Below are 25,607 nucleotides of genomic sequence, written 5' to 3'. Positions count from 1 at the left end.
TCATTGGACAAGTTCAACTACACTGTAAACTAAACTGAGCAAAATAAATGTATAATCCACAACCAATCAAAATTTACTGCTGCACTCTTGCACTCTGGGCTGGACAGCATGCTCTGTATGTCTGATAAACCTGATGCCATCACCTTCCAGAAGAGTTTAAACTGTCTGAAACACAAAGTGGCTAATGTCTTCATAGTGCAAACACTAGGGATGAAAGGAATGCTCGTGGAATGGATGTGGCCAAAATCAAACATCTGTAAGAGCAGGCTGAAGGAAAAAATTAAGTAGAGTATTCATGAAGTTTCTTACCACTGCTAATCTGAAAGCAAAATACTGTTACTTAATACACTAAGTAAAACCAGACCGAAAGCTTGCATTATCTGTTTGTAAGACAGAATGCCACACTAAGAAAAGAAATAAAAATAGCAAAAGCTGCAATGACACTAACTACTCATAACATTAATCTTAACACAAACTCAACAATGTTATTTAGGCACATGAAAATAAAGAAATGCATTCATACTGAAAGCATGCTTTAAAACAGTAAACACAATACTATGGCAAACTAAATGAGGTAAAAGCAGAAGTTTGTACTGAACTTATACAAACGCTTATTTAACTAAGAAAGCATGGTAAGAAGAAAGCAGGGCTAGAGAAATTACTGAATTCTTTATACCTTAAATATTTGAAATCAGAGAATGGGATGGCTATTTCGTTCAATTGCCAAACATTACAATATGACAGATCTGCAAACCTTTCACGTGGGCAACTAGTGCTGAAATTGTTTTGCTCCACAACAGTGAAGAATTTACTACTTCAATGTGCCAAGAGACATGCTATACTATATGCCTCACCATTAGCTTTTTTTGGCCAAAGAATACTGAGAAACTACCAAGATACTACATAAAAACAAAAGTAAACAAATACACACCCATCACAGCCTGCTGTGCAGCCTGAAGCACTGCTTGGATGGCCAGTGCTTGAGCCTCTTCAGTAGCAGCTGCCTGAGCTGCTGCTTCTGCTGCTGCAGTGACTGCTAGTTCTTCAGGGGTCAAGCCTGTTACCATGAGAGTTCCCTGCTGACCCTCAGCCATCAGTTCTTGAGGCAGTGATAATTGTTCCACTCCAGCATGAACAATGCTTGCTGCTTCCTGACTCATTTCAGCCTCCATGGCAGCTGGGAGGTCTCCAGGAAGTTGTACTGCTTCTGCTTGCTCTCCCACACTCTCCATGAGCTGCTGTGATTGCTGGTGTTGGGCTTCCGTCTCAGACGGCATTTCCTCAGATGTATGTAGGGCGTCTGTACTGGACAGAGGTGTTTCTGACTGCTCAGAGCTAGACACTGTAGCTGCAGACTCTGATTCTGCAACATCAGTGGAAGAACCATCACTTATTGAGGAAATTATCTGAAAATGCAAAACAAAAGCATTAGAGAGAGAGCATGCATGCTTAACTATGCACAGTAAATCAAGCACGTAGAAGTAACTAGTCAAGAAATAACTGCCTTTAAGTCAGGACAGTCAAGGAAACAGATTTCACTACATTTTGCAATCTAGACTGTTTCAGTGTTTGTTCACAGGATATGTAGCAAACTTAATCCAGTAGCCTTCATAAAGCATAACTGCTACCTTAAGATGGAATCTAAGGTGTGCCCTCTTATCTGACACAGGTACTTTAAACACTTAGGACAACTGTCAGTAGTTCATTACAACAGGGAGTTTATGTCAAAGGTGAGGGAAACATCATACTACACATCTATCTTATCCTTGTACCAATGTTTAAAGACAGCTTAAGGCTGCCTGCATTTGTGCATGTATGCATTCCCCACTATTTTCTCCAAAACAGAATCTTGAACAGGAGTCTCTTTTACAGTCTTGGAAAAAAAGGAACAGATCAACCCCCATTTTTAAGAAACATAACACTCAGAAGAGGGTCAGCTCTTTAAGCATATTTAAACCAAAAAACAGCACCAATAAAAAGCACAATGAGAACAATGGAATGAAAGTTAAATAAATAAACTATCATTCCAGTGTTCTCCTTGTGCTTTTTTATTGGTGCTTTTTTTTATTTTAGTTGTATTTGCACTTTTGTCTGGTCGCTGCTGGTCTTTGGCTTCTTTAAACATATTTGTTTAGCACAGGTTGTCAACCCCTTTAATATCCTTACTGTTCAAACACTGTGCCCTCACTAAATGAATCAGGTATCTTTTAAGAAAGAGTGCAAATGAGTGGCACTGTATTTTGACTAGCTGAATAAGCAACACTGTTCAGGAAGCTATGACCTCACTGAAGTGATTGACAACTGTATTTAATATGGGGGAAACTTTGAAGGTCATTCTAACAAAATGTTAATCAAAAGGACAATCTTACCAAATCCTTTATAAAACAGTGTTATCTTTACGGGTACTAATATAATGTTGTAGACCGCAGAGACAACTTACTTCACTTCACAAAATATACACTGCTACAATCTAATGGCATTTAGCACCTGACATTGATTTTATTTATTCTTGCTTTTGTTTACTGGGAAAGTCTGAATGTTTGAGTAAGCCCTTTTCTGCAGAGGCCCAGGGAGAAAATCACCACAGTAATATAAACAAATAGTGCCAGTGGCAAGCTTTGTTCATCCCTATGTGGAGAATTAACATGTCTTGATGGACTATGGGAGAAAGGAAATGTATGTAAAATCTTACCATAACCATAGCTGTCCTTCTATCCATGTCACTGTATTCTACTTGTGGGTTTAACCCTACTTTCTCTCCAGTTCGTCCGGCCAGGTTTCTAAAGATTTTCAGTCCCTCTTGGTATGGACTTCTGACGTGGCTTCTGGAACGTGGGCCTTAAAAGTGATGTCTGCATGCACCAGCCATCAGAACCTAGTAAAACCCCCAGTCAGAGCCAGTCCTGTAAGGACATAGCCTGTCCAGTACCGCCCAGGAGAGCAAGTGCAGCCATACAAGTGGGGAAGGTGGGTTTGAAGGAAAACTGCAACATGGAAGAAAAGGACATCTATGGTTATGGTAAGATTTTATACAACTTTCCTATGTCTTTCTATTCCCAATGTTGCAGTATTCTACTTGTGGATGAGTGCCAAAGCTCACTGAGGAATGGGAGGTGGCCTAGATGAAATTTCCAGGAATCTGTGTAAGATAGCCCTGGCGCTGGAGATATGGTCCAGTCTGTAGTGTTTGGTGAAGGTGTGTACTGAGGACCAAGTGGCTGCCTCAAGTATGGAGTTGGTGTCTAGCCCTTTAAAAAAGGCTTCAGAAGAGGCAATTCCTCTGGTGGAGTGGGCCTTGACACTGCCCTGCAAGGGCAGGTAGCAGAAGGAAACGGCCTGGGTGATCCACACCAAAATGGTCTGCTTGTTCAGAGCTTTCCCCAAGGCCATGGGGTGGAAGGAGACAAACAGCTGGTCGGATTTCCTAAAGGGTTTGGTTTCATGTAGATAATACCCAAGTAGTCTGTGGAGGTCTAGGGAATGTAGCACTCTCACACTATCCCCCTGTGGGTTAGGGAAGAAGGTGGGCAGGTGGATGGGCTGGTTCAAGGATAGGTCATTCACTACTTTGGGAATGAATGATGGGCTTGTCCCGAGGGTCACACTGTCCAGCTGGAAGATTAGGAAAGGTGGTGTAGCCATAACAGCTTGCAATTCTGAAACTCTTCTGCTGGAAGTCAGAGCTATCAGCAATACAGTTTTCCCATGTGCAAAATTTTAAGGTGGCCTTGTATGCTGGCTCAAAAGGGGCTAGAGTGAATTTTTCTAGAACACAGTATTGGTCCCAAGGAGGGGGAGACTGTTTTCTGGGTGGTCTTAAGTGTAATACACCTTTGAGGAAAAGTTTGGAGGGGAGTATGGGTGCAAGGGGTGGATCCAGGGGTAGACAGGCAGAGATAACAGACAAGTGCGCCTTCAGAAATGAGTAAGACAACCATGTCTCTGCATGAGTTCACGCAGGTATGACAGGATGAGAGGCATATTGCTTTCCAGCGGGTCCAACAGTCTCTTGTGACACCAGAGAGAAAACCTTTTCCATTTTGAGAGACAGGATTTCCTTGTGTTGGGTTTCCTGGCCTTCAGCAGGACAGTGAACACATCCTCGTTATATAGGTGTTTGAAGGGGATCAGAATCCTATCAGCCACAGTGTGCGGTGCATGGGTTTGTTTGTAAGGTAAACACCTTAACCATTATGCCAACCTCCCACCTTGCCACTGTGGGTGTATCCGAGTCCCCTTGTGCTGTGTGAGCAGGTCCACTAAAGGGGGTAACTTGTGGTGATTGCCCTTGGACACGTGAAGAAGAAGAGGGAACCAGTGTTGATTGGCCAGTAGGGAGTCACCAGCAAGAATTTGGGCGAGTCCTGCTGAATTTTCAGCAGGACCCTTTGTATCAATGGGAAGGGGGGGATGCATATAGGAATTTCCCCTTCCAGGTTGCTAATGCCTTGAGGTCTGGTGTCCTGGTGCAGTAGCAAGGAAGTTGCCTGTTTATGGACGAGGTGAAGAGGTCTATTTGTGGAATACCCCACCTGTGGACCATATTCAGGAAAACATGTCTTTACAGCATCCACTCGTAGTTGTTTGAGATGGTTCTGCTTAGGTAATCTGCCTGGGAGTTGTGCAGGGATGGAATGTGGGCTGCCTGAAGGGTGATCCCCTGAGAGGCAGCCAGTTCCCATGCACGCAGAGCAAGTCTGCACAGAAGGCAAGATTTGGGCCCTCATTGCTTGTTGAAATACCACAGGACTGTGCTGTTGTCTGTGAATATCTTTAAAGGGCCCTGCTCTAGGTGGGGCAAGAAGGCCTGCAGAGCAATGAGGACGGCTCTCATTTCTTTGACATTTATGTCATCTCGTTTGTGTCCATCTGTCCACAAACCTTGCACTTTCCTTTTCCCCAGAACTGCTCCCCAGCCCAGGTCTGCAGCATCTGTGTACATGGTCTGGGAAGGACAGGGTGTTTGCAGAGGGAGTCCTGGGTTCTGGTCTACTTCAGCCACCCACCATCTCAGTTCCTGATGTAAGCAAGGGGATCCTGAACTCTAGAGGGAGGGAGTGCTGGGTCCACACCGACCGGAAGTACCACTGAAGTTTACTCATGTGCATTCTTGCTAGGGACAGCATGGTAATGGTAGCTGCCATGTAACCTAGAAGTCTCAGAACAGTACAGTTTTGTACCTACCATAAATGTAGATGTTCGAGTGCTCAAACAGCTGCAGTCATAATAGATGGGTTATCCTGCCGTCAGGCGGGTCCTCGGTCGGCCGAATTCCAAAGTCTAGGTCCGGCGTCGGTTGTTGTCGCTTCTTCCCTGACGTCAGTGCGGCAGGGGTATAAAAGAGGCAGCCGACGCCATTTTCTTCAGTTTTTCTTTCCCCAGATGTCAGGTGCCCCCAGAAAAAAAGGCAAACATAATGTTATGCAAAGATGCAATGTTGATAAATCAAAAACAGTAGTTGCAAGCAAATACACCATAAAAGAATACCCCAAAAAATTATATGAAAAGTGTTTGTCATAAGGCCTGTCCTAAGAGGGGATGGAGGGAGGGAAACCTGGACTGCAGCGGTATGAGCACTCGAACATCTACATTTATGGTAGGTACAAAACTGTACTATGTTCATCGTGCATACAGCTGCAGTCATAACAGATGGGTAGAATCCCAAAGCTAAGTAAGGGTGGTAGGCACTAAGTGGAACTAGGAGGGGCTAGGATGCCCTGCAGGACTGCTGTGGCAAAGCCCGCTCTAGATTTTGAGTATAGTGGGAGGTGATAGTGCTTGGAGAAAGTGTGCACTGAACTCCAGGTGGCTGCTTCCAAAATGTCCTTGGTAGGGACCCCCCTGAGGAAGGCTGCAGAGGTAGCTGTGGCTCTGGTGGAGTGGGATCTGATGCATGCAGGCACAGTTTTTCCATGAAATGAGTAACAAAAGCGTATGCAGTGGGCTATCCATTTTGAAATTGTCTGTTAGGAAATAGCCTTTCCCTGAGCTCCTACAGCATAGGACACAAAGAGTTGCTCAGATTTCCTGAACGGCTTTGTTCTGCCCAAGTAGTAACAAAGTTGTCTGTGAATGTCCAAGGAATGTAGTAGTCTTTCCCCTTTGTTTTGTGGATTAGGATAAAAGGTAGGTAAGTGGATAGTCTGATTCAAAGCTACACTGGATACTACCTTTGGCATAAAGGTAGGATTGGTTCGTAAGGAAACTCTGTCCTGATGGAAAATGATGAATGGTTGCACAGCCATGAGGGCCTGTAGCTCCGAAACCCTGCGTGCTGAGGTGATAGCCAGAAGAAAGGCTGTTTTCCATGACAAGTACTGTAACTCTGTTGAAGAAGCTGGCTCGAAGGGAGGAAGGGTCAGCTTTTCCAATACGTAGTTGAGGTCCCAAGCAGGGACTGGTGGTTTCCTTGGGGGTTTTAAATTCTTTGCCCCTCTGAGGAACTGCCTTAAGAGAGGGTGAGAGAATAATGGAGGATCTGTGTTGTATTGTGCAGAAATGGCTGAAGCGTGGATCTTGATGGAGGAGAAGGAAAGTCCATTGTTTAACATCTCAGCTAGGTACTGTAAAATTTGAGGTATATTTATTAACCAAGGATTCTGTCCCTTTTCTTGATTCCAGGCACAAAATCGTTTCCATTTGGCGGAGTAAGCCTTTCTAGTAGAAGGTCTTCTGGCCTCCAAGATGACATCCTGCACCTCCCTGGAGAGGAGAAACTGTTGGGAAATCAAGGAATTCTCCATGCAGCTAGATTTAGAGTTTTGAGATGGCTGTGTAGGGTTTTGTAGTTGTGCTGGGACAACAGAAGAGGGACTAGAGGTAGGATCCATGGTGGGGAATGTGTCAGGCTCCTCAGGAGCGGATACCAGTGTTGTCTTGGCCAGTCTGGAGCGATGAGAATCATTTTCGGCCTCTCTGCTCTGGCTTTTAATAGAACTTTGGGCAGCAGAGGAAGAGGCGGGAAGGCATAGACTGTCAATGTTGCCCAATTGAAGGAAAGTGCGTCCACTTCCAGGCCTGTGGATGATAGGTCCTTGAACAAAATTTTTTCAACTGGCAATTTCTGTGGGTAGCAAAGAGATCTATGTCTGGCTGTCCCCATGCCTGAGTTATCTTTGTGAAAAGTTGAGGATGCAACTTCCATTCGTGTGGATCTGTCATATTTCTGCTTAGGTTGTCTGCCAGTGTTTTTTCCTTCCCTGGCAGGAATTGTGCCTGCAGTTGAATTTGCAATTCCAGTGCTGTGTTCCATAGGGTCATGGCTTGCCTGCACAGGGGGTATGAATGAGTTCCCCCGTTTGTTTATGTACCACATTACTGTGGTATTATCTGTCCTTATCAATAGCTGGCCTGGATGCAGTAGGTCTTTGAAGGTCATAATAGCCTTTTGAACGGCTAGCATTTCCTTTTGGTTGATGTGAAGGTGCTTCTCTTTTCGGGTCCATTTTCCCTGAATGCACTGATCTGTCATGTATGCTCCCCAGGCGTAGTCTGAGGCATCTGTTGTGATGATTTGAGTTGCTTGAGGTACACAGAAAGGAAGACCTGTGTTTCTTTGGCAAGCTTGAGTCCACCACAAAAATTCCCTTTGAAGGCATGGAATGAGTGGGATAATTGTTTCCAAGCTGTGGCTGTGTTGAGACCATAAGTTTTTCAGGTACCATTGAAGTTTCCTCATATGCAGCTTTGCACATGGGATTAGTAGGATGCAAGATGCCATGAATCCCAGAGCCTGCAGGATTTTCCTTGCAGTTAGCCTGGTGTAAGTTGCCATTTTTCTGAAGTATTGAGACAGTTGCCCTTGCTTGTCTGGCGTGAGGTAGGCCCATCTGGGTGGTTGTATCCAATCTGGCACCCAGGAAAATTATTTGTTGAGAGGGTATTAGTTTTGATTTCTTTCTGTTGACTGTGTATCCCAGGAAGTTCAACAGTTTTATTACAAACGCCAGGTGCTGCAGTAGTATGTCCTTGCTGATTGCTTGGATCAGGCAGTCGTCCAGATATGGGTAGATTTGTATCCCTTGTAGTCTGCAGAAGGCGATTACTGATGCCAGGCATTTCGTAAACACTCTGGGCGCAGTAGATAAGCCAAAGGGCAATGCAGAGAATTGGTAATGGGTTGAACCTGCAAGAAATCTGAGGTATCTTCTGCAATCTTGTCTGATAGGGACATGCAAGTATGCCTCCTTGAGGTCCAATGTTACCAGCCAAGATTCCTTGCCCAGCATGGGAAGAAGCTGCTGTAATGTGAGCATCTTGAATTTTGGCACCTGTAGATATGTGTTTAGGATGGATAGGTCTAACATAGGTCTCCAATCTTTGTCTTTCCTCGGTACCAGGAATAGTCTGGAATAAAACCCTTGACCTTGTTCTTTTGCAGGTACCTCTTGAATTGCTTTCATGTCCATGAGAGCTGCAACTTGTTTTTGTGCCTCTGCCCTTTGATGTTGTGGCAGGTTTGGCATGCCTCTCATTTTTGGAAGGGTGTGAAAGTGAAACCTGTAGCCTCTGTCTATAATGTCCAGAATCCATTTGTCTTTTGTAACAATATGCCAATTTTTTGAGAATAATGTCAGTTTTCCGCCCAAAGGTGCTGCCATTAAAGCTTTGCTTGGCAGGTGTAGGGGGAAGTCATTGTGTCCGTTTTCTAAAAGACTGATCTATCATCTTCTTCACCTCTTGGGGTTGGTGCTTGCCACTGTCTGGCTCGGTAAGATCCTTGAGGTTGCCCTCTGCCCCTTGGGCATCTGTATCTGCCCCTTTGAGGTCTGTCCGTGGCTGGAAAGGACCAATTTTTTGAAGGCCAGTTTCTGCTAAAACGTGGAGGCTGTACCTGCAGGAAATCTTTCACTGTTTGCATTGATTTCGCTTTTTCCTCCATTTTCTTCAGCACCTCCTCAGCTTTAACACCAAACAATACATCTTTTTGAAGACGTGCATCTAATAATTTAGCTTTGACATGATCTGGTAAGGTTTGCTCTTTGAGCCAAGCATGCCTACGTATAAAAGACCCCGTAACAGCAGCTCTACATGAGGCCTCTAAAGCATCAAAACCACACTGCAAGGTATGTTTACCCACTTGCTCTGCACCATGCAACAAATCCTGCAACTCTTTTAAATCTGGTTGTTCTGGTTGTGTCATCTTGCTTTTCAGCTGAGATATCAAAAACTGTTGATACTTTAACATATGGAACTGACAGTTTAATGCCCTCATGGTTAAAGTGGCGAGGTGTACACCTTTTCGCCCACCTTTCTAAAGCTCTGGAATCTCTCTCTGAGGGTAATGGATTTTTAGCAGTAGAGGCCTTAATTCCCTTGGGACCCTGTGAAATTGTTTCTGGGTCAGCAGTATGGCTTTTATATAGGAACTGGTGAGAATCAGGAACCCGGTAATACCTGTCTGGTTTAACAGGAGCTGGAGGCAAAGAATCAGGATTAAGGCTGGCTTCTGTGTACACATCATCCAATATATCTAAAACAGGAGGGATAGCCAGAGGCCTATGCTGGGGGAGCAGAAGAAATTCCCTGAGCCTTTTCTTGGAATCTGAGTAATCTTGGCCTTCCCAGTGAAAGTGTTCCCTCAATGTATGCAGGGTTTTCCCAAAAGAGAAGTCCTCAGGGGGGGAGACCGAGGGAATAGACTCCTCTGCATCAGAGTCTTCAAATGGAGAATAGGCATAATCCTGGTCTTCAGATAGTTCTGAGGTAATAGAAGCTTGATCTGAGGAAGGGTAGTCTTCCTCTAATCTGGGCCTTTTGTCAGAGGGGGGTTGTGAACCCCTGATAAGAGTAATCAAATCCTCAGCCATTTTAAGCATCTGTTTTTTAGGCATGGTGCCTTGACAGGGGGTCTGAGGAACCTGTTTTTTGGTTTTCATGGCTGCTTTAGATTTAGTGAAGGCTTTAATGGAGAAGGAGGAAGGCCTGAAGACCCCTTGAGAAATGGCAGGCCTGTCTAAATTCTGAGTTTCCCCGCCAGGAGTGGCGTCGGGATCTGTAGTAGGATTGGGGGCTGAGGAGCCTGCGACCTCGGGTACTGAAGACACCAGTAATGCATTGTCATCGGTACTCAGGGGCTGCGTAGGCGCCTCGCTGAGTACCGGAGAACCGGTAGTCGGCCTTAGTGTGGTTTCAGTAGGTGGTGCGGACCTCGTATGTCGGTCCTTATCTTTGCGTTTTTTGCTCAAAACTGGAATCGGAGTATCCGATGACATAAAACAATTACATTTTTTGCCAAAAAAGTGAAGGGCGAACTCCGCCCGACGCTTAATAGTGCGCATAATGAATCTAGCACAAAAACAGCAGGCCGAGACGTCGTGGTCTGGGCCTAAGCAAGGTATACAGAAAGAGTGGAAATCCTTATGCGGTATTTGCTTCCCACATGAAATGCAATTATTAACTTTGTCTGACATCGGTCTGAGGCAAGAAAAGTTTCCCCAACGGGGTACTTAGCTTTCAAGAAGACTTCGGCTGAAATACTTTCGTAAATCTCAGGAGCTGGCCGACCGGCACTTGCGAACTGCTTCTGCTTCGGGCAGCGCGTGGCAAGAAAGACTGAAGAAAATGGCGTTGGCTGCCTCTTTTATAGCCCTGCCACACTGATGTCAGGGAAGAAGCGACAACAACCGACGCCGGACCTAGACTTTGGAATTTGGCCGACCGAGGACCCGCCTGACGGCAGGATAACCCATCTGTTATGACTGCAGCTGTATGCACGATGAACATCTGTCTTGCAGTCAGTTCTGTTGACTGTAGGGCAGCAAGAAGGTAGTGTGAGAGGGATACCACCTTTTCTGCTGGAAGGAAGGCCTTCATGACATCTGTCCTGATCTTGCAACCCAGGAAGACAATATCCTGTGTGGGGTTGAGGTGGGATTTTGGGAAGTTGTTCATGAATCCTAGAGACTGTAGGAGTACCAGAAGGTCCTATGAGTGATGGAGAAGAGTTTCCTTGTCTTTTGCCTGAATTAGGTCATCTAGGTAAGGGAATAACTGGATTCCCTTTTCCCTACAGTAGGCGATGACTGGAGCCAGACATTTTGTAAATATCCTGGGGGCAGTAGAAAGCCCAAAGGGCAAGGCACAGAACTGAAAGTGACATGAGCCTGCCAGGAATCTCCGGTATTTCCTGATGGCGGGCCTTACAGGTATATGAAGGTAGACATCCTTTATGTCCAGAGTTGCCATGAAACCCTGAGGAAGGATGAGTGGAAAGAGAGTAGGTGGGTGAACATCCTGAAAGAAGGAACTTTTAGGAAGGGGTTGAGGAGCGAGAGGGCTAGAATCAGCCTCCATGGTCCTTCCATTCTGGGTACCAAAAAGATTCTTGAGTAGAATCCTTTTCTATTTGATTGCGTAGGTACTGGTTCTATGGTGCCTTGTAGTAGCAGGGTTTGCAAAACCTAAAGGAGGAGGAATAGTTGATTGGGAGGAGGCTGTGGTATACCCAATCTTATAGGTGGGGGGGTGGGGGTGATCCAGGACATGAAGTAGCTGTCCTGTATAATGCACAGAACCCATTTGTCTGTGGTAATGAGTGACCATGCAGGGGAGACAATGAGAGAGACGGGCAGATGAGGGGGGGTGTGGGGACTGAAATTTTGGCAGGCAGTCAGACACTACCTGCCCTATCAGTAAAGGGAGGCCTTTGGCTGGAAGGCATAGCCTGAAGAGGCTGTCTTCTAGGGGGTCTTCTAGATCGGGGGGGGGGGGTACAGGCCTGGAGGTTTTCCTGAAACTGTGTCTTTGCCGGACAGCTCCTCTGGAACTTTGGAATAGGCGAGACTAGGATGTGTTTTAGGTCCTGCAATTCTTTTCCTTTCTGTTGCAAAGATTTAAACAGGTCAGCCACTTTTGTACCAAAAAGGGCAGAATGATCCAAAGGTGCATCAAGGAGTTTGGCCCTGAAGTCATCTGGGAGAGGCTGAAGTTGCAGCCATGAGTACATTCTTAGTACTGAAGCTGATACAGCTGACCTGGCCGAGGCTTCAGCTGCATCATAACTACATCTTAAGGAATGCCTATTCACTTGAGAGATGAGTGCTATCATTGAAGACAAGGAAGCTTTGGCTGCACAGTAAGGGATGTCATCTAAATCCTTAGCAGCTTTGTCCAGCACAGCCAAGGATTATTTGGTCATATGAGTTTGGTAGTTGGTGGCTCTAAATGAAAAGGGTAGCAGAGGTGTAGATTTTCATTCCCAACTTCTCCATAGTCTTGCTGTTCTTATCAGCAGGGAGGATAGTAGTTGTAGGAAAGTGCATGGAGGCCCTATCCTTATCGAGACAGGGGCAGGATCAGCAGGAGGGCACTTAGAGAGAAATTTCTCGTTCTCAGGGACTTTATGTAGTTTGTCTGCTCTACGTGGGGCTGGAGATTGGGAATCCAGGTTAATAGAGGCTTGAGGCAAATTCAAAGTACATCTGTGTACACTTACCATAAATGTAGGTGTTCGAGTGTATTCACTGTTGCAGTCATTACATTTGGGTAATTGGCCTGATTAACAAAGTCTTGGGTCCTGCGTCAGTTGCTGTCCCTTCTTCCATAACGTCAGGTCGTCAGGGGTATAAAACATGCAGCAGACGCCATTACAACAGTTTTTCTTGCCCCAGATGTCAGGTGCCCCCCTAATGGGGAGCAATTAAACATAAAAAACAAAGGTATACCTCCAACAAAAAGAAAATACACCGAAAAGGCTTTTAAGTAAAGGAAAGTAGAGGTATAGCCAGAAGAAGTTAGGGGGCTGGAGGGAGGGTAACCAGGACTGCAACAGTGAATACACTCGAACATCTACATTTATGTTAAGTGTACACAACTGTACTATGTTTTTCGTGTTTCACTGTTGCAGTCATTACATTTGGGTAGATTCCCAAAGCTATGGATGGGAGGAGGAGTTTATTTAGCATTAGGGCCAGCTAAAAGCCCCTGCAAGACAGCAGTGGCAAAGCCAGCTCTGGATTTAGAGAAAATTGGCAAATGATAATGCTTGGTGAAAGTATATACAGAACTCCAGGTAGCAGCTTCTAGGATGTCCCTGGTAGGAACACCTCTGAGAAAGGCTGCAGACGTAGAAGCAGCCCTGGTGGAGTGAGATCTGATCCCCTGGGGAATAGGTTTTCCATGGTGCTTATAGCAGAAATGAATGCAATGGCTTATCCATTTAGAAATGGTTTATTTTGGAATAGCCTTCCCCTCTGCCACTACAGCAAATGCTACCAGCAGTTATTCAGATTTTCTTTGAGGTTTAGTTCTGTCCAAGTAGAATCTAAGTTGTCTGAGAACATCCAAGGAATGCAGAATCCGTTCCCCTTTGTTCTGTGGATTGGGAAAGAAGGTTGACAAATGAATGGACTGATTAAGAGCTACACTGGATACTCTCTTGGGCTTAAAGGATGGATTGGTCCTGAGTAACACCCTGTCCGCATGAAAAATGATGAAAGGCTCCACTGCCATAAGGGCCTGCAGTTCAGATATCCTTCTAGCTGAAGTGATGGCTAAAAGGAAAGCTGTTTTCCAAGAAAGGAATTTTAAGTCTGCAGTAGCAGCTGGCTCAAAAGGAGGTACAGTGAGTTTCTCCAATACAAAGTTAAGGTCCCAGGCAGGGGTTAGAGCTCTCCTGGGTGGTCTCAAATTTTTGGCCCCTCTGAGGAACTGCTTGAGCAGAGGATGAGAGAAGAGGGGAGGTTGTGTTATAATGCGCTGAAATGGCTGAGGCGTGGATTTTAATGGAGGAAAAAGACAGGCCCTTGTGAAGCATCTATTGCAAAATCTGAGGTAAATTGGACACTGCTGTGCTCGACCCCTGAAATTGGTTCCAGGCACAGAATCTTTTCCATTTTTCAGCATAAGATTTTCTAGTACTAGGCCTCCTTGCCTCTAAGATGACATCCATCACAGGTTTGCTGAGGGATGATAAGGGTGAGTTTAAGAAATTAGCCAGGCTGCAAGGTTCAGTGTTGGAAGCTGAGGGTGCAGGATCTGGTTCTCCTGATGAGACAGCAGGGAAGGGGTCTGAGGCAGGTGCTATGGAGATAACTGCAACACACTGGGCAGGAGGGGGTACCAGTGTTGACATGGCCAGTATGGAGCAATCAAAAATCATCCTTGGTTTGCCCTGTTTGACTTTTATTAAAACTTTGGAGAGTAGAGGCAGTGGGGTGAAGGGGTAGGAGGGGGTACCAGTGTTGACATGGCCAGTATGGAGCAATCAAAATCATCCTTGGTTTGCCCTGTTTGACTTTATTATTAGAACATTGGAGAGCAGAGGCAGTGGGGTGAAGGCGTAGACCGATAGGTTTTTCCAGCTGAAGGACAGAGCATCCACTTTCCAGGCTTGGTTGTGGGGAGTCCTTGTGCAAAAGCTGTCCAATTGGTAGTTCTGGGGGGAGGCAAATAGGTCTATGTCTGGGCTCCCCCATTCACTTGTCAACACGTTGAAAATCCTTGGTTCCAGTTTCCACTCGTGTGGGTCCATGAGGTTTCTGCTCAGTCCGTTTGCCAGTAAATTTAATTTTCATGGCAGGAATTGAGCTTGTAGGTGCACTTGGTAGCTCAAGGCTGCGTTCCAATATGCCACGGCTAGTCTGCAGAGGGGGTAGGAATGTGTACCCCCCCATGCTTGTTTATGCAGCACATAACAGTGGTGTTGTCCGTCTTTACCATTAGTTGTCCTGGAAGAATGTAGTCCTTGAAGGCTGTCAGAGCATTCTGTACAGTTAACATTTCTTTTTGATTGATATGTAGGTGCATTTGACTTGGGTTCCATTTGTTCTGAATGCACTTCCCTGCCAGGTGAGCCCCACATGCATAGTCTGATGCATCTGTTGCTAGGGTTTGGGTGGCAGGGGGTAGTGTGAATGGTAGTCCATTGTTCTGGTGGCAGGCCTCTGCCCACCAGAGGAACTCTAGGCGTAGGCAAGGTATGATAGGAATCATTGTTTCTAGGCTGTGAGAATGTTGACTCCATAGGCTTTTTAGATACCACTTTTGTTTCCTCATATGCAGTCTTGCATATAGAATAAGAAGAATGCAGGAGACCATGAACCCCAAGGCTTGCAGTAGTCTTGTAGATAGCAGGGTTTTTGTGGCCACTTGTTTGAAATAGGTTATCATATTATTTTGCTTTTCTGGCGTGAGGTAAGCCATCTGGGAAGTTGTATTCAAGCTTGCTCCCAGGAAAGTAATTTGTTGACAGGGTACCAGTTGTGATTTCTTTTTGTTTATGGTGTACCCCAGACAACTTGGAACCCTTTTTACAAACGCCAGATGATTCAAAAGTATGCTCTCTGTCTTTCTGCCTGAATCAGACAATTGTCCAGGTATGGGTATATCTGAATACTTCTGTGCCTGCAAAATGCAATAACGGGAGCCAGGGACTTTGCGAATACCCTGGCGCAGTAGACAAGGCAAAGGGCAGTGCAGAGAACCGATAATGCGTGTAGCCTGCTTTGAAGCGTAGGTTTCTTCTGCAAAATTCCCTGACTGGGATGTGCAGGTATGCTTCTTTTAAATCTAGTGTTGTCAACCAGGCATCTTTGCCTAGCATAGCAAGTAATTGGTGAAGAGTCAGCATTTTGAATTTTGGAATCTCCAGAAAGGTGTTTGGAGTAGACAGGTCCAGGATTGGAGGCCATGATTTCTCTTTTCTGGGTACCAGGAAAAGTCTGGAGTAGAAACCTTGTCCCTTTTCCTCTTCTGGTACCAGTTGAATAGCTCCCATGCTTAAGAGAGAAAGTACTTGTTTTTGAGCCTCTGCCCATTGATTTGGGGTCAGGTCCGGCCATCCATTTGGTGTTGGCAACGTGTGGAAATGAAATCTATATCCCTGGGACACTATATTTAAAACCCATTTGTCCTGGGTTATGAGTTCCCAGTTCTTTGCATGAAGAGCAATCTTTCCCCCCAAAGGGGCGTTCAGTAGATAAGTGCTTGGAAATTTTAAAGGAAGTCATTGAGACCGTTTACCATAGAGGGATGTCTTGTTATTCCCAGATTTGGAAATGGAGGCCCCCACTGCTTAGTTCTTTGAGTTCTCTGGGACTGAAACCTGGCGTTTTTGCTGTGTCTGGGTTTGGCTTGAGAAGACCTGGAAGGGACTGGAAAGGACCAATTCTTAGTAGGCCAGTGCCTACTAAATCTAGGAGGTTGCACTTGTAAAAAAAAACAACAGTTTGCATAGATTTAGCTTTAACTTCCATCTTTTTAAGAACTTCTTCAGCCTTGTTGCCAAACAGGCCGTCCTGAATTAAAGGAGCATCTAACAATCTAGCTTTAACATGATCAGGCAAAGATTGCTACTTAAGCCAAGCATGTCTTCTAAGCACAGACCCAGTAACAGCAGCCCTGCAAGAGGCCTCTAAAGAATCAAAACCACATTGGAAAGTATGTTTTCAAACTTGTTCAGCAGAATGCATTAAATCCTGTAAATCTTTATTTTCCACACAGTCAGGAATCAACATCATTTTCTGTTTAAGCAGTCCAGTAACATGTTGCTGATATTTTAACATATGAAATTGGCAGTTTAAAGCTCTGACTGCCAAGGTTGCTGAAGTATTAACCTTTTTACCCCATCTACCCAGCGCCCTGGAGTCTCTATCAGAAGGGTTAGGCTTTTTAGCAGTAGAAGCCTTAATGCTCTTGGGCCCCTGTGAAGTAGCCTCTGGATCTGCAATAGGATTTTTGAAAAGGAACTTGTGGGACTCAGAACCCTGTAGTATCTGTCAGGTTTACTAGGAACAGGAGGCAGGGAATCAGGGGCCAAACTGGATTCCGAGAAAACATTAAAAATTTCTAGTACAGGAGGAATAGCCAAAGGCCTATGCTGAGGTAGAAGGAGGAAATCCCTAAGCCTCTTCTTTGAATCTGAAAACTCCTGGCTTTCCCAGTGAAAATGCTCCCTTAACATATGTAAGGTTTCACCAAAAGAAAAATCCTTAGGAGGAGAAGCAGAGGGAATACAATCCTCTACATCAGAATCCTCATAAGTAGGTAAGGACAAATCCAGGTCATCAGAAGAGTCAGAATAAACAGAATCCTGATCAAAATATTCATAATCAAGTTCAGCCCTAGGCCTCTTGGGGGGGGGGGGGTTTGACTACCCCTGATTAGAGTTATAAGATCTTCAGCCATTTTTATCATTTGTTTTTTAGGCATAGGGGCCTGAGCATGTGGCCAGGGCATCGTTTTCTTAGACATGGATCGGGATTAAGGCCTTAGTAATGAAGGAGGCGTTGATTTAATATGCAAGTCCGTAGATCTGAATACACACTCAAAAGCCGATGCCTGCACAGTGGCTTCAGACCCATCCAAGGTGGGGACATCCGCGGGTTCCATAGTTGAAGTATCTCGCGGCATACCGGACTCTGAATGGGTCTCAGTAGAGGCCTGCGAATCAGAAGTAGCGGGTATAAAGGGCTGCGAAAGCGCCTCACTGAGTACCGGCGAACTGGCGACAGGCTAAGTAGAATTGTCATCGGCAGTTTTGGACCTCGGCGGCCTGTCTCTGTCTTTATCTTTGCGTTTTTTCGGAATCCTGGTAGTCGGATGGCTAACCGACATTTCTGGATAATTAAACCGAAAACAGAAATATTTAGAGACAAAATATACCGACGACGGATAGTGCGCTGATAAAATTAAGCATAAAACAGACCGCAAGGTACGCCATGATCAGGGCCTAGGCAAGGAATACAGTACCAGTGAAAATCTTTATGAGGTATTTGCTTTCCACAAGTAATGTCATTATTAACTTTTACTGACATCGGTAAGGAGCACGAAAATGTTTCCCCAACGGGGTACTTAGCTTTAAGTTGAAGACTTGGGTTCTGAAACTCGAAAACGAAAATTTCAGAAGTCGGCTGACCGGCACTTGCGAACTGCTTCTGCTTCGGGCACCGCACGGCAAGAAAGACTGAAGTAATGGCGTCGGCTGCATGCTTTGTACCCCTGATGACCTGACGTCATGGAAGAAGGGACAGCAACCAATGCAGGACCCATGACTTTGTTAATCAGGCCGACTGAGGACAACCTGCAAGCAGATTCCCCAAATGTAATGACTGCAACAGTGAAACACGAAGAATATCCAGGAATGCTGGTTGAATAGGAGGGATGGCTGAAGGACTAGGAGAGTCCATTTGAATAAGGTCATAAAACCTCTTTTGTACATCAGTCATACCTGAGGATTGCCACAAAGTGGTCTTTCATCTAATTAATAGTTTCTCCAAAGGTTAGATTCTCTACAGGGGAATCAGGTTCAACAGAGCCCTCCTCAGGAGATCCATATCACTGGAGGGATGAGATCTGGGAGGAGTATGAAAGAGTCCTCAGAGGAATCAGACAATTCCTCTTCTTCAGGCTGATCATCTCTTTCATGGATGGAGAGGTCTGGGACAAAGGAGGGAAGGAGCACAGGGATCTGCAGAAGGCCTAAGGGCCATAAAGGAATTGAACAAGCTCTGGCTAAAGGCCTGCCAATCCGGCATGCTTTCAGAGGCCGGAATAAGACGTCTTGTTTTTGCTTTTTCTTTGATGGCCTCAATGGCATCTGGCAAGGGATAGGCCTTTAGTCAGGCATCGGGATAGCAGAGGTGGTATCAGACAGGCCCAGAGTGAACGCTGGATGTTCTTCATGTTTCACTGTTGTAGTCATCACATTTGGGTTATCCCTGCCAGGGTAGTCCTCAAATGGCCCGAATACCAGAGACTTAGTATTTCTGCATCGGTTGCTGTTGCTTGAGGACTGACGTCAGGACGTCAGTGGTATAAAGTAAGGCAGCCGATGCCATTACATCAGTCTTTCTTGCCGTGGAGCCCAAAGCAGAAGCATTTCGCATGAGTGCCAGTCAGCCGCTACCTGAGTTTTTCTTTCCGAATTTAAGGTGAAGTCTTCTAAAGCTAAGTACACCGCTGGGGATCCTTTTTTCTTGCACAAACCGATGTCAGAAAAAGTTAATTATCTCGCCTGTGGAAAGCAAACACCACAATGACACTTCCACTCTTACTGAGTTCACTTGTCTAGGCCCAGATCACAACGTCCCCAGTTGTCGCTAATGTGCTTTACTGTCAGAACTATCCATCGTCGGGCCCTTATTGTAGCCAGATATTTTTGTTTACAGTCCTCGAATTCCGATATGGCTTCGGTAAGCCATCCGACAGCAGATCTTCCGAAAAAACAAAGACAGACAGATCGCACAGGTCCAAACCTTCTGACGACGCTTCCGTTAAGCTAGTCATCAGTCCTCCGGTATTCAGTGAGGTGCTTTTGCAGCCCCTAATGCCTGCTTCAGTTGATTCGCAGGCTGCTGCCGAGACCCATTCAGAGTACAGTATGTCGCAAAACTCTTCTTCGTCTAAGGCTCCTGCGGTCATCTCTACCTTGGATGGGTCCAGAGCTGCTGAGCACGCACCGGCTTCCGAGGAAGTCCTTCGCACCACCGAATCTCGACACAAACAGTACAGTTTTGTACCTACCATAAATGTAGATGTTCGAGGATCCACATTGCTGCAGTCCTAACTATTGGGTAGTCCGCTGTCCAGTCGGCCCGAATACCAGAGTATATGGCTGACGTCGGTCAGGGCGCATTAGACTGACGTCAGTACGTCAGGGTACTAATGCGCATGACCGACGTCATATCCTCAGTCTTTTCTTGCCCCAGATGTCAGAAGACCCTAAAAAGACAAGGCCCAATATACCTGCACCAAAAATATGTACAATATATACAAAAATATATACAAAAATATCAGCATATAACCTCACCTACACAACCACCCCTAAACACAGAGGGAAGGAGGGAGGTAAATTGGACTGCAGCAATGTGGATCCTCGAACATCTACATTTATGGTAGGTACAAAACTGTACTATGTTCTTCATTCCACATTGCTGCAGTCCTAACTATTGGGTAGAATCCCAAAGCAGACGTAAGGGAGGCTGGCAAATCATAAAGAAGCAGGAGCTGACAACATGCCTTGCAAAATGGCTGTGGCAAAACCAGCCCTAGACTTAGAGTAGAGAGGAAGGTGATAATGCTTAGAGAAAGTATGCACTGAACTCCAAGTAGCTGCCTCCAAAATATCCTTAGTTGCCATGGGGGTTAGAAATGCTGTTGAAGTGGCAGTAGCCCTAGTGGAATGAGGCCTAATCCCAGCTGGAATCTCCTTGCCATGATGGGAATAACAAAATGCAATGCAAAACCCAATCCACCTAGAAATAGTTTGTTTTGACACAGGCTTGCCCTGAACTCAAAGCAAAAGAAACAAACAACTGCTGAGACTGCCTAAAATCCTTAGTCCTGCTTAAATAATAACGCAATTGCCTGTGTACATCTAAAGTGTGCAAAATCTTTTCCCCTTTATTTTGGGGGTCTGCATAGAAAGTAGGCAAATGAATAGTTTGGTTTAAAGCCACACTAGAAACCACCTTAGGCATAAAGGAAGGATTAGTGCGTAATGATACCCTATCCTTATGGAAAATCAAAAAGGGCTCTACTGCCATAAGGGCCTGCAACTCAGACACCCTTCTTGCAGAAGTAATAGCCAACAGAAAAGCAGTCTTCCATGACAAGTATTTCAGTTCAGCAGTAGCCGCAGGCTCAAAAGGTTGTAGAGTAAGTTTTTCCAACACAAAATTGAGATCCCAAGCAGGAGTAGGAGCTCTACGTGGGGTCTTATATTCTTTGCCCCTCTAAGAAACTGCTTGAACAAAGGATGCGAAAACAATGGTGGGTCACAATCATAGTGAGCTGAAATTGCTGCAGCATGAATCTTAATGGAAGAGAAGGACAAACTTTTGTCCAATAACTCAGTAAGATATTGAAGAGCCACACTCAAATTAGGCTCAGAAATCTCCAAATTCTTTGCTGTACTCCAAAATAAAAACCTCTTCCATTTTTCTGCGTACACTTTCCTTGTACTAGGTCTTCTAGCTTCCATAATCACATTTAAAACTTGTTGAGGAAGTTGAGACCTGCTGTGTTTCAACACAGAATATGCCAGGCTGTTAGAAGAAGAGAGTGAAGCTTGACATTGAGCAGATGACCGTCCTTCTGAGATAACAGATGTGGAATCAAAGGTAAAGGCCATGGAGGCTTCCTTACCAGACTCCTTAGTAGTGGGTACCAGTGTTGCCGAGGCCAATCTGAAGCTATTTAAATCATCCTTGGCTTGTCTTGTCTGACCTTTAAGAGCACCTTTGGAAGAAGAGGCAGAGGTGGAAAGGCATACACATGAAGATTTTTCCAACTGAAAGAAAGAGCATCCACTTTCCAAGCTGTGTGATGAAACCCCTTTGTGCAAAACTTTGGCAGCTGGTGGTTTAGTGGAGAAGCGAACAGATCTATGTCTGGAGTTCCCCATGACACTGTCAATTTCTGAAATACATGAAGATCCAGTTTCCACTCGTGGGGATCCATGATTTGACTGCTTAACACATCTGCTAAGGAGTTCTGTGCTCCCGGCAGAAACCTTGCCTGAAGAGTTAGTTGCAAGCTGAGCAGTCTCCCATAAAATCATTGCTTGCCTGCATAGAGGATAAGAATGTGTTCCCCTTGTTTGTTGATGTACCACATGACAGTTGTGTTGTCTGTTAGAATCAACACCTGCCCTGGAAGAAGGAACTCCTTGAAAGCCATTAATGCAAACTGGACTGCTAACATCTCCTTCATGTTGATATGTAGATGCTGTAGTCTGGCAGGCCACTTGTCTTGTATCCACTTTCCATCTAGATGAGCTCCCCAAGCAATGTCCGAGGCATCTGTCGTTAAAATCTGACTCGCCTCTGGCCGGGTCACAGAGAGTCCCTTGTTTAGGTGACATTCCTGAGCCCACCACAAAAATTCTTTTTGAAGGCAAGGTATTATTTGAATGACAGTGTCCAAATCCTGGCAGTGCTGTGTCCATACATTTTGAGATACCATTGCAGCTTCCTCATATGCAGTTTGGCATTGGGAAGCACCAGAATACAAGATGCCATGAACCCTAATGCTTGAAGGACTGTCCTTGCAGTCAGCACGGACTGATGAGATAGTTGATGGAAGTAAAGGGATAGACTCTTTTGTTTGTCCGGGGTTAAAAAGGCCATCTGGGCTGCTGTATTCAGTCTCACACCCAGAAAGCACATGTCTTGAGAGGGTACTAGACTGGACTTTATTTCGTTCACAGAATACCCAAGGCATCTTAGCACTGCTATAACATATTCCAGATGCTGTAGAAGGTCTTCCTTTTCTTGAGCCAGAATCAGGCAGTCGTCCAAGTAAGGATAGATTTGAATTCCTTTTAGCCTGAAGTAAGCTATCACTGGAGCCAGAACCTTTGTGAATACTCTGGGCAGTAGATAAGCCAAAGGGCAATGCAGAGAACTGATAATGAGAATTTCCAGCTCGAAACGCAGATACTTCCTGCAACTTAGTCTTATAGGCACATGAAGGTAAGCTTCCTTGAGATCTAAAGTTACCATCCAGTGATCTTTGCCCAGCAGAGGTAAAAGCTGTTGTAACATCAACATCTTGAACTTGGGAATGTCCAGATAAGTGTTGAGGATAGATAAATCCAAAATTGGTCTCCACGTGTTCCCCTTCTTTGGTACTAAGAACAGGCGAGAATAAAATCCTAGGCCCCTTTCTGATACAGGGACTGGCTGAATGGCCCCTATTTGGAGTAACAGAGAAATTTGCTTGTGAGCCTCTTTCCTTTGTGGAGGAGGAACGTCTGGCATGCCTTTGAAAGGGGCAATGTATGGAAATAAAACCTGTAACCGTGGTGAATGATATCCAACACCCATCTGTCTTGAGTAATTAAATCCCAATTTTCTTTGAAAAGAGACAGTCTTCCTCCCAAAGGAGCTGCCAGGCGAGAATCTACTGGCAGCTGAAAAGGCAGGTCATTGGGTCTGTTTACGAAAGGACTGACCCCTGCCCTCACCAGAAGTCTGAGCAGGTGAACTCCCTGTTCTAGGCCTAAAAGAACCTTGAGCTCTGCCCCTACCACGCCTAGCCCTACCCCTAGACTGGCAATCATAAGCAGGATATGTCCATCCCTAAGTAAGCCAATTTCTACTAAACTTTTGTGTCTGCACCTGCAAACAATCTTTAACAGTTTGCATAGACTTAGCTTTGTCCTCCATTTTCTTTAAAACTGCTTCCACAGGCGAACCAAACAACACATCAGACTGTAAAGGAGCATCCAAAATCCTTGTCTTAACATGCTCAGCTAAATTCTGATCCCTCAACCAGGCATGCCTGCGAAGAACAGAACTAGTGGCAGCCACCCTCGAGGAGGCCTGTACAGCATCAAAACCACATTGCAAAGAATGCTTACCCACTTGTTCAGACACATGAACTAAATCCAGCAACTCTTTACACTCAATACCTTCCGCCAAAGCATCCACCTTAGATTTCAGTTGTGAAAGGAGATAATTTTGATATTTTAGCATGTGAAACTGACAATTCAACGCCCTCATGGCTAAAGTGGAAGAAGTATACACTTTCTTTCCCCATCTATCCAAAGCCCTTGCCTCTTTATCAGTGGGAACAGGGTTTTTAACCACAGAGGCCTTAACACCTTTAGGTCCCTGAGAAACAGTTTCGGGTCTGCCCTAGGACTCTTAAAAGATACTTATGAGCTTCAGGCACCCTATAGTACCTATCAGGTTTAACAGGAGCAGGAGGCAAAGAATCAGGGTTCAGGAAGCCTCTGCAAAACATCTTCCACCACATTCAACACAGGAGGTATAGCTAAGGGCCTATGCTGGGGTAAAACAAGAATTCCCTAAGCCTTTTCCTGGAATCAGAGTAATCCTGGCCTTCCCATTTAAAGTGCTCCCTCATGGAATGCAGAGTCTCTGAAAATGAGAAATCCTCAGGAGGAGAAGCTGTAGGAGTGGAATCATCCACATCAGAATCAGAATAAGGAGGATACTCCTGCAAATCTTCTGCAGAAGACTCAGAAGCCTCTGAACACTGTTCAAAACTATCAAACTCAGGTTCCACCCTAGGCCTCTTATCAGGAGGGGGCATAGAACCTCTAATCATAGTAATCAAGTCTTCTGCCATTTTAAGCATATGTTTCTTAGGCACAGAACCTGAAGTGCTAGGAGAAGCCCCCACTGAAGCTAAACTTGGCCTACCTCTCAAAGAAGTTTTGGAAACAGAAGGAGAGGCTCTAACTACCTTGGGAAGAGAGGGAAGAACAGTTACCTGAGAAGCCCCCTCAGCCTGGCCTACCTCCTGAGAAGGCACATCCTGTAACAGTAAAGTCTCTGCCTGAGACTCCAAAGAAACTCCTGGCAAAACCTCTGGCTCCACTGAGCCTGCTAAAGAACCGACGTCCGGGACTGCCGGTTCATCAACCCTAGGCTTCGCTGTTTTGTCCTTGCGCTTTTTGGAAGCGGGCGACGGAGCATCCGACGGCATTTTATAATTGCAACGCTTCCCAAACACTAACCTGGCACAGTCTAACCTTCTCTTAATAGTGCGTTTGTTAAACCTAGCACAAGAGCCGCATCCAACAACGCCGTGCTCAGGCCCTAAACAAGGTATACACAAGGTATGGTAATCCCTATGAGGTATCTGTTTCCCGCCAGAAATACAGTTATTCACTTTTTCTGACATCCGGTTAAATACTGAGGCAAGAAAAACCAAAATGTTCCCCAACGGGGTACTTAGCCAACTCTGATTCGGTCTGAAACTCCGACTTCAGAAAATTTCAGAACGCCAACCTGCACTCGCAAAACTGCTTCTGCATCGGACCATGCGGCAAAAAAGACTGAGGATATGACGTCGGTCATGCGCATTAGTACCCTGACGTACTGACGTCAGTCTAATGCGCCCTGACCGACGTCAGCCATATACTCTGGTATTCGGGCCGACTGGACAGCGGACTACCCAATAGTTAGGACTGCAGCAATGTGGAATGAAGAACATCGATAATTTCTTTTGTGACTACCGTCTTTTTGCAAACAACCGAAATCCTTAGGCCCAGGGTTCGAACCACACCCAAGAAAATGACTACCTACTCTAAGGTGCCTGCCACCTTGCCTCAGTCTCAAATGCTTAAAAATGGCAGAAGACCTTATCGTGCTGATCAGGGAAGCCAAGCTACCTCCTCAAAAAGGGAGAGAGACCGGTCTTCAGTAGTTTTGTCTAAGTAAGAGTCAGATGAATCGGATGCATCTGACTATGAAGACATGCAGCCCCTCTCCACTTATGAAGATTCTGATGCAAAGGAATCCATTCGTTCAGCCTTTCCCCCACAGGATTTTTCCTTTGGGGAAACCCTGCATACTTTAAGGGAGCATTTCCAATGGGAGAGTCAGGACTACCCTCAGTCTAAAAAGAGACTCAGGGAATTCTTAGATCTTCCGCAACACAGACCCTTAGTCACCCCCCCCCAGTCCTGGATGTGGTAATGTTTTCCTTGTATCCAGCTTGACTTCCGACACCCTACCTCCTGCTCATAGAAAAACAGACCAGTATTAAGAGTCCTTAAGTCACACAAATATCTTTTTAAAAGCCTACACCTGACCCTGAGGTTATTTCTCAAGGGCCAAAAGGGATTAAAGCAACCCCTGCTAAGAATCCCATCCCCTCAAGACAGGGATTCCCGAGCACTGGACAGATAG

General features: G+C 45.4%; 1 protein-coding gene across 4 annotated transcripts in view; it reads right to left on the bottom strand.

Annotated features, from left to right (window-relative positions):
- HCFC1 (host cell factor C1) overlaps positions 1-25,607 on the bottom strand; it is a 3,865,385-nt gene that overhangs the window by 944,927 nt on the left and 2,894,851 nt on the right. For all 4 annotated transcript variants that reach the window (XM_044080175.1, XM_044080172.1, XM_044080173.1 and 1 more), the window contains exon 19: positions 932-1,406. In XM_044080175.1, the coding sequence (XP_043936110.1) occupies positions 932-1,406 (475 nt within the window). The remainder of the gene's footprint in view (positions 1-931; positions 1,407-25,607) is intronic.

This window comes from Protopterus annectens, chromosome 8.part0, assembly GCF_019279795.1.
Source record: "Protopterus annectens isolate FY-2018-M chromosome 8.part0, PAN1.0, whole genome shotgun sequence".
NCBI classification, from domain to species: Eukaryota; Metazoa; Chordata; order Ceratodontiformes; family Protopteridae; genus Protopterus; species Protopterus annectens.
The sequence above is the reverse complement of the archived record's forward strand: the minus strand, read 5'-3'. Positions and strand labels throughout refer to the sequence as shown.